The sequence below is a fragment of the Kryptolebias marmoratus genome, linkage group LG15, assembly GCF_001649575.2.
Source record: "Kryptolebias marmoratus isolate JLee-2015 linkage group LG15, ASM164957v2, whole genome shotgun sequence".
In the NCBI taxonomy this organism is placed as follows: Eukaryota; Metazoa; Chordata; class Actinopteri; order Cyprinodontiformes; family Rivulidae; genus Kryptolebias; species Kryptolebias marmoratus.
This window is the reverse complement of record NC_051444.1, coordinates 8,624,823-8,638,832: the sequence shown is the minus strand read 5'-3', so window position 1 is coordinate 8,638,832 and position 14,010 is coordinate 8,624,823. Positions and strand designations below refer to the sequence as shown.

At 40.6% G+C, this 14,010-nt stretch overlaps 1 protein-coding gene across 2 annotated transcripts in view; it reads right to left on the bottom strand.

The window, feature by feature from the left end:
• Positions 1-357: 357 nt before the first annotated feature.
• Positions 358-14,010, bottom strand: part of myo1ea (myosin IEa) — a 44,334-nt gene continuing 30,681 nt past the window's right edge. The window contains exons 15-29 of one of the 2 annotated variants that reach the window (XM_017404831.3): positions 13,685-13,770; positions 11,571-11,652; positions 11,298-11,404; positions 10,059-10,157; positions 9,781-9,925; positions 7,004-7,118; positions 6,749-6,918; positions 6,514-6,659; positions 5,275-5,421; positions 4,966-5,123; positions 4,728-4,817; positions 4,430-4,643; positions 3,401-3,436; positions 1,821-1,990; positions 358-1,745 (exon numbers count right to left, since the gene is read on the bottom strand). In XM_017404831.3, coding sequence (XP_017260320.1) covers positions 1,669-1,745; positions 1,821-1,990; positions 3,401-3,436; positions 4,430-4,643; positions 4,728-4,817; positions 4,966-5,123; positions 5,275-5,421; positions 6,514-6,659; positions 6,749-6,918; positions 7,004-7,118; positions 9,781-9,925; positions 10,059-10,157; positions 11,298-11,404; positions 11,571-11,652; positions 13,685-13,770 — 1,842 coding nt within the window. In that variant the 3' untranslated portion in view covers positions 358-1,668. The remainder of the gene's footprint in view (positions 1,746-1,820; positions 1,991-3,400; positions 3,437-4,429; positions 4,644-4,727; positions 4,818-4,965; positions 5,124-5,274; positions 5,422-6,513; positions 6,660-6,748; positions 6,919-7,003; positions 7,119-9,780; positions 9,926-10,058; positions 10,158-11,297; positions 11,405-11,570; positions 11,653-13,684; positions 13,771-14,010) is intronic. The other variant, XM_017404837.3, reaches the window with a different exon arrangement.

Below are 14,010 nucleotides of genomic sequence, written 5' to 3'. Positions count from 1 at the left end.
TAGAAATAGAAGTAAATATTGTACTAAAATGTTAAAACTGCAGTCAGGATCATACTTGGGGACAATTGCGGGGATATTTGAAAATTCTTTTTAAAGTTTATTTCAAAAAGTTTTGTTTTTATGCAAAGACTGCAGGAGAAATATGTCGAACAATGCCCTGTAAATCAAAGCCTCTAGGTCTAAAAAATGAATTCAATGCAGGAAAAACCTAAACCTGCCTTCTCGTTAACGCTTTATTGCACAAGGACGATTAATGTCTTATGAGACAGGAAACATGTTTCACGTCTCCCTTCATATAGCAAATTTAGTTTGTGATCAGTATAATAAACTTTTATAAGAACAGAGAAAAGTCGTCAATAATGCAATATTACATGCTTTATTAAAATACTCATCTACTGGTGTGTATTGCACAAGGAGGCGTTCAACAGTCCAAACTAGATTTATTGATGCAGTTCAACGACAGAAGTCCCAGCAGTTTTCCCTGACTACAGCGTAATGTTGTCATGGGACTGAAAAATAACTAAAGTAAAATGTGGAAGCACTGCAGCCACAGCGCAAAGAAGAAACAGTCGCCACGAGGGAAATAAATCAACGTTTGCAAGTGGCCAAACTAAAATCCGTTCACCCCGGTTTGTGATGATCCTTCTGAAGCTGCAGCCTGTGGGATTCAAAGGTTCAGGGGCAAAAAGGATGCTAATATTCTTCAGATAATTAAAAAAATAATAATTTAAGTTCTCCTCAAAAACAGGCATATTCCTACAAATGAACACATATACAGAATTAGACCTAAAAATGCCTGTTTGCTTTCACTTTATGTAAACAAATTATTCTCAGTAACTCTGCTTATTGCATCGCGGTCTGTCCTCCGTGGACTGAACTTACTGGCTGGGAACGAGCGATGGCGTCTGTGTCCAAGGTAGTACCTGTACCAATAAAGTGCTAATACACCACCGAAAGTACAGTATACATGGTCATGTGAAATATACTGGTGTCACAAAAAACAAAAACAATAAAATCCAGATGACAGAGGTTTTCCAGGTGATTCCCCACTTTATCGCGACGCACCTTTTGTTTCCAGAGCAGATAATCTGTTTTGATACTCAAAAATCTTTTTTTTTTTTTCTTTAAATCATTGCTGTGATTCATTAAGTGTCTGTTCCTACAGTTACAGTTTTCCATAAAAATAAATATTCCTGTTAAAACAGAGGTCCCTTCAGTTTTGACACAACAATGTTCGCTTCAACAATTAAAACCATCTAAAAAAGCAAAACGTCAAGACAAAAAATCACAGCCTGGTCCCAGAGATTTAGCAGGTTTCATTTCAATGCCTCGATCCTCAGCGAGATATAATGAAGTACGTAAAAGGGGAATACAGAAATCTATAAATACAATAAATAGTTTGTTCAGTACTCAAAAAGGGACTGTAGAGAGAAACGGACCCCCGGGGCCCCAACGGTCTCCTTGTCTTTGGAAAACAGCCTCATTTCGAGTCCGACGGATGTTTTGGTCTGCTGGCGTAACTGACGGTTACATTCGTTTGGCATAAGGCAGTAGTAGAAGAAGAGTCTCACAGTGTCCGTCTTTCTGACTGTGGGCTCTGTCCCGTCCTCTGAGAGGCTCAGCGGGGACGCAGCAGGCCTCGCTCCTCGTCCTGAAAACCAGCAGCTCTTAGATCTTGGTGACGTAGTTGTTGGGGAAAAGTCCCTGCTTCCCTCGGAGTCGTCCTGTCCACCATCCAGATGCATCTACTCCACAAACACGACTCCATTAGTGTCCAAATTTTAAAGTTCTAAGGAGCCATCTTTTTTTGTTACGCTTACCTTCTTTGATGATGTCAATGATGTCGTCGGCGTTGAAGCTGAGCTCGTCTGTATCCTGAGCGTCGTAGGCGTACAGAGCTTTGCACTGGGGCACATGGGGTTTGGGTTTGGGCGCTGGCTTGGGTCGTCCTCCTCCTGGTGGAGGTCTGCTGACCGAAGGTCTGTGGGCCCTGAAGTACCGAAAGACAAAAGCAGAAACCATCCAGCAATCAGGATGAGCCGGGAGAACTGAATAAAAGATTCAATGTGTTGTCGGGGCTCTGAGGTAAACCGGGTCAGAGTCGGAGCACAGCTGCAGGCAAACATTTAGGACAAATCCAATTAAGTTTAAGTTTTTAAAATATAACAGAATTGAACTGAAAAGTGTCTGGTGCCACTTGTGGGGAAAGGTTCTGAGAATTGTTTTTAAAACTTTAAAATTTCTATAATAGCGGTGTGAAAACTTAAATAAATTTGGATGCCCAAACCTTTGAATGGAGTTTTTTTTTTTTTTTTTTAAGAATAGAACAGAGAAGAATATACTTTTATTTGTCCCTCAGCAGGGACATTCACATTGTTGCAAGAGCAAAGATATTAATCAAGACAAAAAGATGAAAGAAATTCACACAAATAAATACTAAATTAACAAAGGCACTTAATACAAGACAAAAATGCATTATTCTCAAACTGTACGAATCAAAAAACAAACCTCTAGCCTCACTAAAACCATCAATAAGAATGTTGCATGTTTAACTTTATAATTTTAGGAGAACAGACCATGTTCTGCACAACAACAGAAATACATCACGGGGTGCCCAAACTTCTGCATGTCAAGGTAAAGATCCAAAGTTTAGGGGATTACATACATAATACAACTATGACTCCAGGATTAAATGTTTTCACTTTTTTCCCCTCTTGTAAGTGTCTCTAAAATCAAAGCGTGCTTATTTATTTCAGTTATTTTCAGCAGACAGCGATCGTTTGGCGTATTTCTGCAGCTGTTCAGTTTTCAGCCACAAGATGGTGGTCTAAGACAAGTGCTCACTTTGCCCAAGGACCCAAAACCAAATATGGCGGAGCAGAAAGAACTGATTTTATTTCAGCTACTAACTCTAACACAAGCAGAATACAGAGGACAGGAAGTGAAGCACTGCACTAATAGAGGATCAGATGAGAAGATAGATAATGCCATTACCCTCGTGAGAAGGGACCAGGATGCATGCTGTATGTACGACATAAATGTATTTACTGAATGAGCACAGAAACTCCTTTCAGTGGTATCTGTGTTCATCCAAGATGCTTTCAATCAGAGTGGACCCAGTGATAAAGGTGCACAGTTGGTATTCTTTCACTGTAAAAGCTTCCTCAATGATCTTTCATTACTAAATAAAAGATCCAACATATTAAATGGAAACATACAGAAGTCCCATCTAATATCATGGAAATTTAGTAGCAGAGGGAAGTAAAATAACAGGTGACCCAATCTGGCCAGGAGTTTGGACTTAAGGTGTTTAAAAGAGGAAGTGTTAGTGTGTGTCTGCCGAAAGTTTCCTTACAGTCCCGAACCACCACCCAAAACACTGCAAACTCCCCAAACTCACTTTTCTTCGTTTGGAGCTGTCCGTCTGTCTCCAGAACTACAAAAAGAACGAATTAGCCAAATTATGTCACAATTCAGGAAACAACAGCAGGGTTATTAGTGTGTGAATATGGCGTCCTTCAGATTTTAAAGCTGCATGTGAAGCAAAGAAAATGAAAGATTTATCACGTTTAACACATATAAGCATTGCAAGTTAAAAATACGATTTATTTGTAAAAATAATAGCCTGTTTAATAGAAAACTTCATTTAAAAGTGGTTTAAACTTGAACAAACTAAACAACATCCTCATTTTTTTAGGTTTAAAGATCATCACCAGCATTTGTTATTTATTAAAGAAGCTGATAAATTAGTAACACCTTCTAAGTTAACTGGATCCTCTGAGGTTTGCATTCAAGTCTTTCTGAAGGGTTGAGCCACTTCGCTGTACAATATGTGCTTCTAAAATACATATCCCAAACTTTTTCAACTTCTGACCCACAAAATAACAGCAGCAGAAATTTATAACCCCAACTGTATTTGGTTAAAGCATTCAAATATTACAATTACATCATTAAACTTGAGTTATAATGACAAAAACTGTCATAATAAATTTTTATTGACTTATAACAGCACTTTTAATCTGTCTTAACAAATATAACAAAATTGTAATAATATTTAATTTTGTTTCAAGGTTTTTGGAACAGTAAGTAACCATATTTTGTGCTGGATTCTTGTTTTTTTTTTATCAAATGGGACACAGAAAGCTGAGGAGAAATGGTGCCATGTTTGACCTCAAGTGCCCCCACTGGGAGATTTTCATTTTAAAAGCTGTGATTCATGAAGTTACAGAAGAAATCACCTTCACAGACAATGGCAAAACTGAAAGGTATTTCATGAACGCGTCATTACAAGAAGACACCAACATGTGATTTTTTGCAGGACAAAGATATTTTCTCTGTGTAGGATTTAGATTAAAGTTCTCCCCTATTTTGTGTTTACGTGTTATAAAGGTTTTCCCTCCGTTGGTGCCGGTTTGCGTGCTGAACTCACCCTGCAGCTCCTTGGTCAGGGACTCTCAGGCAGTCCAGGTTCGGCTGCTGCCGGCTGCCTCCTCCTCCTCCTCGCTCCTTCAGCTGGTTGTTGTTGCTGGGCAGGAAGGGGCGAGCTGAGTTGCTGGACGGGGGCTGTCTCTGGCTGTGGTGCTGTGAGTTCCTCTGATTGGCAACGTGGTTGGTGTTTTTCGGGCCGCCATTCTGGTGGGCAGCTGCAGCGAGAAAAGACACAAGCTGGTTTTATAGACGACAGTAACAGAAGCTGCTGATGTGCTGAGATGTGTGACCGGGCGTACCTGGGGGTCCTGGTGCTGTTCGTGACGGCTTGTTCTGGTGGGATCTGGCCATGTTGCTGCGATTCTGACTGAAGCTCTGTTTGGTTGGACCTGAAACATTTTCAGAAAATAGAAGAAACAAAAATACAAATGTAGATATGTCAGCTGCTTCTATGTTACATCCAAAACCCCAATCCAGACCTCAGATCCACATTTGATGCGTCAGCATGCGAGCAGCTGTGGTTCTGTTGATACTCACGTGTATTTTTGGGAAGTCCTGGGCCGATGCTGACCTGCAGAGATTTGCTCGAAGGCTTAATTACAGCAATATCTCCGTGACCCTGCACAAACACCAACTGTCTGGAGTTGCCCCCACTCAGGAACCCCCAGTTCTCCTTCTTCAACTTCATCTCCAGTCTGAAAACGTCACGAATAAAAATTAATGCCACATTTTCATCCTCTGAAGAATAACCATGATCTTTTTTTTTACATTACAGAAAAAGCATTTGTTCCAGGCTCTTAAAAGTAACTGATACTTGTTGCAGCTCTGATTTATGTGCTCACTTACGTGTTACTAAACTTGAGCGGAAGCTTCCTCTGAGTTTTCTCCTCGAACCTTCGGGCCAGTAAGCTGATGAACTCTGTTTTGAAGACGCACTCCAGCAGGCTGTCGTACTCCTGCTCGTGCAGAATGATGAAGTCATCCTGCAGCGCGCTGAAACCAACGATCAAAGCATCGAGTAAAAAGCTTGCCTCTGATTTCAAGTTTAAAACAAAACAATTACATTAGACATAATGAAAAACAAATCTGGTGAGGACTGTAGTCATTCATACAGTTGTTTTGGTTTTTTATATGGAAGCTGAGGGGGGGTCAGCTTTCACTTTCCACTGCATTAGGAGCCGCACAAAGCCGCTCACATCTGAGCAGGGATGACAGCTTTATGCCTGAAACGAACACAAGGATCATCTGTTCCTCCCACCGAGGTGGATTTTCTGTCTGATGAGTTTTTTTACAACTCATAATAACACCACCTGGTCCGCATTACCCCACTGACTCAAAGGCCACATGCTCGCACCGACGGCTCGAAACCAGATTTCACAGGGTTTCCATCAACAACAAAGAGAAAACAACTTCAGGTCCTTTTATTTTGGAGTTCCTTCGGTAAGAAACAAATCCACATCCCTTAAAGTGGTTTTGACTGCGCACCCTTTCAGCAACAAACTGCTTCTACTCAGATCTACACACACAAACGTACACAAGAACGTTTAATTCACCCCACATGTTTTCTGTGTCCTTTGTGTGACTTTTACAGGAACATGGAAACTTTGACTGGGAATCCAGACCTTGAAGGAGATTCATGACTTTCGTCTGTGGGGTCTAGCGTGTGTGTGTGTGTTAAGTATAAAAATACTAGCCATCTAAAATCACGCAACTGGAAACAAAACATACTATAATGGAAAAGAAGCATGATTGGGAGTAGGAAGTGGTGTTGCGTAGCAGCAGGAAACAACGCTTATTGTTGACTTTAGAAGATAGGACAAGAGCAATATTTGTTTTTATAGACTGGGTTTGTTTGAGTCATTTGTTGTGGGCATTAATTATTAAACAATAGGAAGATCAGGTGGTGAGGAACCTTTGTGTATGACTAAAGTTGGCCTCCAATCATCACTTCCCAACACCACGAAGAGGAAAAACAAAAGCAACAAGTAGTAAGTTAAAAAAGGTTTGTATGTGACTATTTTTGGAAGATGAGAATCCAGTTTGCAATAAATCTGAGCAAAATGTAGACTTAAAGACAGTTTTTACCTGAGAGACACCGCCAAGATTTTCTCTACATCAATCCGCCTCTTCAGCACCTCGGTCACCTGACCCTTCTCTGGTCCTTGTTTCACCTTCTCTCTTCCAATCAGGTACAAAGATTTAGGAGTCAAAATCAAGTCCCTCCTTATTCCCTAAGTTCAAAAAGAAAAGCACAATAATGATTTTAGAATTCTGGGCAGTTACTGAAAAAAATTTTTAAAAAACCCTGAAGAAATCAAACCTTGAACCGGCGGTCATATTTCGTGACTTTGTCAGCGAAGTCGATCTTTTCTCTCTTGGCCAGAAACTGTCGAAGTTCGGGTCTGTCGTCCATCCCGAGGTAGTCACCCACAAAGTTTCTGTTCAGGCTGTGCCGCCGCCGCTCTTTTCGGTTCAACAGCAGATCTGAAGCTGAATTTAAAAAAGAAGAAGTCCAGGTGAGAGATGAACACCGAGTGAGACGGATAATAAAGCAGCAGGCGGTCGCTTTACTCACCTTCTTCCCTCATCTGAACGTATTTCTTACGAGCAACATACTTCCTCCAGGCCTTCTGGATGGTCCTCGCATAGCCATCAAACTTTCGATCCCTTGTCTCTTCCAGCAGAAAGAGCTAAGAGGAAAAAAAAACAAGACAAAGTGTCAGTAATCATACTACAACGTGACACACCTACATACACTGAATGGAAGGCATGACTACAAGTAAACATCACACAGAACCAGTTCCACTTCACCTATAATATTTAAACGTTTCCCATCACTTACTGAGTCAAGTCACGCAGAACTAACCATGTATGGGTTTATACCAGTTTTAATTAAAGAGTTAAACTGGAATGACGACTGTCCTCAGTTTGAACGTTTCTTATTCAGTTTAATAGAAATAACGCTGAGTGATGAATAAACATTTAAAGAGAAATTATTTAAACTTTTCTGATATGTCCTAAAGCAATTTTAAGATGCTGATGTGAACATCTGAATCATTTTCACCACAATCCTCTGATTTGTACAGTTTATTAAGATGCAATCCACCTTAATGTAGATTTAGACAAATTTAAGATTGCTTCTCCAAACTGGGCTCTAACACTAAAACAAATTGAATAAGAATTCTTCATAGTTACTTCCACTTTACAAATCATTTACATTATCAAGAAGTCATTAACAGATATCATGAAGTCACCCATTAGCTTGTGGACTTCAGATTTAACACCTTAAAACCAGCATTCTGGTTTTGTTTGTAACCAGGTGGTTCTAACCAGAACTCGCATGGTGTCCTGTATGGTTCCCTACTGAGTCATGAATGTATTTTACTCAAATTGAGATGTTTAGGCGCTTCAGTTTCTTGAAAAATGCAAATTCTTCTGTGTGTGAACCATCAGACTGAATGAAAACGCACTGCAGGAGTGATGTTATTAATGATGGGGAAGCAAAGAAAAAACATAAAGCTAAAAAAGGTCATAATTGAGAAACTCTTATCAGTACTGATCTGTATGATTGGTACACTTTGTGCCAGCAGAACGCCAGACCTTTTACCAGCCTATGTCATTTCCTGCCGGTCCTCCTAACACGCAATCACACTCTCTGCCCTCTCTGTGCCAGACTAAACATCCTGTCCAGTGCTGCAACAGGCCCCGGCATCAACAAGGACACCACAACCAAGGCCAAAAACACAACACAGGACACTTCAACCACAGAAAAAAATGCTCCGGCTCACAACGTGCACGTGTGACGCCACAGAGGTTTCAGAGGTTTTCAGCCAAAGAGTGACTCATCTTAAACAATACTTCGTGATAAACTCCTCAAACAGGAATGTTAAATGGGAGCTAAAATAGACTAACAAACCTAGGCCTAACATATTGTTTGCCACTTTTCATGCTGGAGTTTTAGACCGAGAGTTGTGTAGAAATATGATGACATTGTAGCCAGTTTGATCAAACATTGTAAATAATGTTATCTGTGAACTCAAACAATTTTACAAGATGCCACGATCGTATTATGTGTTGATTTTGCCCAATCTGTTAGAACTCGATGTATGTGTTGGGGATCAATGTCAGCTACTAACACACCAATTCTCAGATCTATATCTGTAAAACTGACTGAATTATAAGTATTTTTGTGTTGTTGTTTTTTTAAGGTTAGTTGGCTGTGGCAGCCATCTCGAATTAGCTTGACTCCAAACGTTAATAAGATGTAGATGTATATCTAATGATTACTTTCTGCAAGTTTCAGTAAAGTTCATCCATTTGGTAACAGACAAACACACACACAAAACATAAAACACAAACAAGTCTCAGAGGAGCATCAAAGGAAAACAGCAATGATCGGTCTGTCTACAACATTTGTGACAAAATGTTATTCGTCATCATAAATAAAGATTGTTGCAGAATTCCTTCATCACCAGAGATCTTTATTTGGATGTTTGAGTAAGAGTGTTTAGTGTTTAATCTGTCTGAGAGCAAAAAAGACAAGCCATCATGTCTTTGGGAGAGAAACTCCTTCAACAAGCGGCCTGTCGTCGAACAAACGTCACTTGTTTCATCATGAAAGAAAAGGACACTTCAGTCATTCAGCTGATTAACTGGTGTCAGGGCTTTTTATCAGACATGGGCTTGTTTGGAGAAGCCTGATAGGTCATTTCAGCGACCTGCCCTGTGTGATATTTGCATTTCATTAGAACACCTCGGTGACTCGGACTCTCAGTCAGTCAGGAGGGGGATGGGGGACTGGGGGGGTGCAATAACTGAGTAAAAGCATTCAGGATCAGCTGTACGGCCTGACTGAGATTAAGAGTGAGATGTCTGTGTGTGCGAGCTGCTAAAAATACGTCTGCAGGTGTGTGCCTGTGTGTCCCCGCTCCTGTCTGATCTGTAATAAGCGAGAAGGGAGGCTTCACACAAGTGCTGCTTTCATAAGAGTCATGAAGAAAAGTAGTTATGGCAGAAAAAGACAAGGCTTTACGATGTCCCCCTCCCTCCTCCCAGCCTGAGCTTGTGTTGTAGTTTCAGAGCAGCGATGAGTCACTGCTGACGTGGAACAGGGGTCGGGTTCACTCTCCTCCCCTACAACCAGGATTCAGACATGATTTGGGACTCTGCTGCCTTTTATGGTGCTCAGAGTAAAAAATGCTAAGTTGAGGGTTTTTTTTTTCTCTCTTCCTAACAAACAAACCAGGCAGACGTTCTCACAAGATGTTTAGGTTCAGAGCATTCAGACCAACAGGTTTCAGCTTCCATGCTCATGTTCCTGGACTAGTTCCCCCCTCAGAGACACAGACTCACCGACTCAGGGGCTTTAATGAAGATCTTGGTTTTGCCGAGCTGGAACTGATCCTGGTCCATGTTGACAGACCGTAAGAGGTGATGGACGCCTTGTTTCTCGTCTCCTTGCCACGTTGGCCAGGATTCTTTGGTCAGGATAGCGTACCTGAGGACCACAGTTACAAGCATCAGAACAGAAATCGTAACTCTTTGAAAGGTCCGATTCATGAGGTCAAAATCAGCTCGAGTGCATCTTAAACCATTAAACACGAGAGCACCGTGAGTCTGAGGTATGATACCTGTTGAGGAACTTCCTGAAGACTCTTCGGTAGGCGTAGCCAGCACGCCTCACCCTGATGTTTTCCTTCAAACCCAGATACTCGACCTGGTGTTTCACTCTGGAAAAAGAACGAAAATGTCAAAAATCATCACATTAAGAAAACCCATAGACTTTATTTTTTTTCTTTTGATACCATGTCCTCCATCATCTTACAAATTTCTACTTCCGCTACATTTTGTTGTGAATGAGTGTTCACCTTTTAAAAAAATAATCTTTTCAAGACACTTGAAGCTCCCACTATGCTGGGAGAAGCGATAATTGTAGGTCATTGTATGCAAAACAGTCGCTCCTGCTAAACATTTTCCTTAAACAAAGAGCTTAAGCGCTGGTTCGTACACTCAGACTTCCTGTGAGAACAGCACTTCCGCTGCCAATTAATGAGCCACATTGCACACATCTCCCAACAGGAAGGTCATAAGCGCTGAACAATACCACTTCACAACGAGTAGCGCTCAGACCCGGCGTGCAGGGAAGGAAGAGAGCGAGATACTCACGACTAAAGGCATAAAGCAAAAAAAGGTGTCTTAAAACACGTCTTTGGATGAACAACATAAAAGACTACAACCACTAGAAGAAATAAATAGAAGAATGGGTTTATGTTTACCGTTTGGGAATTTCCTTGTGACTGATTGGATTTTCCCATTAAGAACATTTAAATGATCATGTTTACATCAAAGTTGCTGTAAAATACTTTATAATCTCTCTTTGAAATTACCTTATGACTGTCTGGTTTTTGTCAGAAATATTTAATAACATGTTGTAAGATCATCATTGTTGTGCACAATTTTACTTAGAACTGTAATTCAGATGCCTCCAATCAAAAAAATATATTTATTGTCCCTAAACTGCCTTCCAAATTAAAACTCCTCAAATAAACTTTTAATCAGTCAGCAGCTATGAGCTCCTTAAATACTCTGGTTAAACAATAATCATGTCCACCGTGGTCTTTTGTTTGCTTTGAGAGGTTATAAACACGCAGTCTATTTAATTCTTGGTAGCATGCAATGAAGAGGCATCTGATTTGTTTAAATTTGAATTATGTAAAATGAAACAAACTTTCTTCCCTCATTAATACTGATTCTTTGTTCAGTTTTAATACATTTTGGGAGTAAAACATTTAATTAAGCCATCAGAAAACAGACTGACGGTTTTTGCTTGTGCGTGGGAACAACAGTGGACGCTCCGTTTCGTCACTCACCGTCCCTCCTCCCAGTCTTTGGGCTTCTTGGTCTCGTTTGGTTTGATGCAGCGAATGTAGTGTGGCGTACATTTCATTAGCGTGCTCACCAGATCATTGGCTTGTTTCTGAAGGGAGGAATCAGAGAAAACATTAAGAAAGGGAGGAGGGCAAAGCTGATAATGAGGCAGACGGAGCTAATGTTAAAGTGAAACCCACACATGGTCTCAAAGGTCTTTTCCCACAGCGACTCTGATAAGAAAAACACACATGAAAGATTTATTGAACGTGCACCTTTATTTTGCTGCCTGCAGTTGTGGGTCGACCCTTCTTCTCAGCGTTGAGGTTTTCTGGAAACAGACCTCTGATGAAGCCACTGTGAGGGGACCAAAGGTGGCGAGTTAGAAATGAAAGTTTCATCCTCAGATAAACACAAAGAAATAAACATGGACCTGAAAATAACATCACGTTCACATGGCAACTAAAAATTCCCAAAGTGTTAATGATTAAAGAAGCAAGAACCTTCAACTGACTGAGGTCATTGGTCTGAATTCCTGAAACATTTGGAGTTGGGGAAGGTGGTGTGTGTGTGTGCAAGGCCATTTCTGTAAAGAGAAATATACTTTATGGTTGATTAAAAACATCTTCTTTGCCCAGTTTAAAGGGGGAAAAAAAAGAATGTTCAGGCCCTCTGTCTATGGAGTCCGAGTCTGGAGGTCATAAAATGTTTTACCTTGATAAGGTTCATTTTACAACATAAACCGGTAGCGAGGTTGATTAGCTTAACCTCTGATCTCCTACCTCTAGACATTAAATCCTGCCTCCTCTAGGATAATATTCAACCGAGTGGCTTACAAGTCTACTGCTTCCACCAGCCACAGCCGTTAACGAAGATTTAACATTAATTGATTAAATATGTGAACCAAATATATACAAAATACTCTGAGTTGGTGACAGATCTTGACTACAGGCAGGTCAGTTCATGTTGATGTAATCGGGGCAGAATGTGGTTTGGCATTGTCCTGCAGAAGTAAGGAAAACGTAAGAGGAAAATCAAATCACCTGGATGGCAAGCCACATGGTTCACTTTCTGTTTATCTTTTATTTGTCAAACCACAGAACTGGTATTCACTGCATCAGCGCATCCCAAATAAACCCAGACTTAGAGCAGACATTTGTTTCTATCTGTTTTTTTTTTTGCTTTTGTGGATGCAATAATGAACCATTGTTGTTGTCGACACTGTCGGCCACCAACAGTAGTTTTCTAGAAAGTTCCTCCACCCATGCAGTGATATCCACAGCAGAACTGCTTTTAGTTTTCAGGCAATGATGCCTGAGGACCTGTAAATTCTGTCTATGTGATTGTAGTATTCATAGTATATAGTACACACAGAGCTGTTTTTAGGAGTGAGACGGACTCCAAAGTCTTATTCAACAACCTTTAATTAAAGACAATGTTAATATATTTATTTTGTAAGCAAATATGTTATGAACGATCTATTTATTTAATAATTTATCAAATAAATAGATAACATAATAAAATACTCCCAAGTGTCCTAGACTGAGACATTAACCAATGTTACTTTTTACCTGAATACGTCACGTAGAAAAATGAGTCAAAATCTCCAAAAAGTCTAGTGATCTGATATTAAGCTGTCCCACATTTCAGCATGCTGAACTCACTTGTTTCTTTTTGAACCAAAGTGCATTTTAATGCTGGGATTTTTCTTTTACCTTCCTGCTTTCTGGCGCCAACATCAGAGTTGTTTAGTTCTGAACTCCTGACTCGAGTCTTGGACACAGAAGAAAGGATCAGCAGGTTTTGTGTACAAATACAAGTCGACTGATGTTCTCCAGCTGACATTACAGGTCAAAGCTTTCTTCTCTGTTCAGACCTGCTGCTTGAAGGAATGAGGGAACTTCCTTTCTGTAACGCTTTCATCTGTGAGCGTAGATATGTTCGAGTGTCTTTATGTCATGATCATTTCTATCTAATTTCTGTATTTTCCAGCGCAAAGGGATTTGGACATGACCTTTCTTAACCATATGTGCACACAAAAGAGCTCTGTAGGGGTTACACAGACAATACAGGCTGTTTGCACAGATGGCCACTTGAACACCCCCCTCACAACAGTAAAACCATAACACAGGGTGACCAGACTTCACTACTTGGACCTGAAAGCACCATGTGCAACCCCAGAGCCACATAATGAGACAGAAACCAGACGAGATTCAGGTCAGAGGGCGAGACGTCACCGAGTCCCGCACACTTCAGCTGCATCCCGCTTGTTTCCAGATGGATCCATGCTTTTGCAGCTTTCATTCACATGTGCTCAATTATAAACACATGGCTCACAAAAGACGAGTCGCAGAGGAATCCTCACCACATGTTGGTGTGTGTTACTTACATTTCACTGCTCTGCATCAGCTCAATGAGGTCAGTGAAGAGGACGTCTCGGTTCCTCTCACAGAACCCTTCTGCGTCGTAGGACACCTGCAGAGAGGCACGCAGAGGAGTTTCTTAGCAACAAAAATAATCAGAGTTTTTTAAAACCTGAAGGAAAAATGGAAGATGAAAACCGTGTGGCAAGTAAACACTGGAACTGCTATTCTGACCTAAATAAGAAACTTGAGTTTAATGGAAAAATGTAAGGGTTTTGAAGCGTTTCACCTCCCAGGATCAGCCTCCCTATAAAAGCAGCAGTCATAATAAAGCGTGTGTTATTTCTACGAC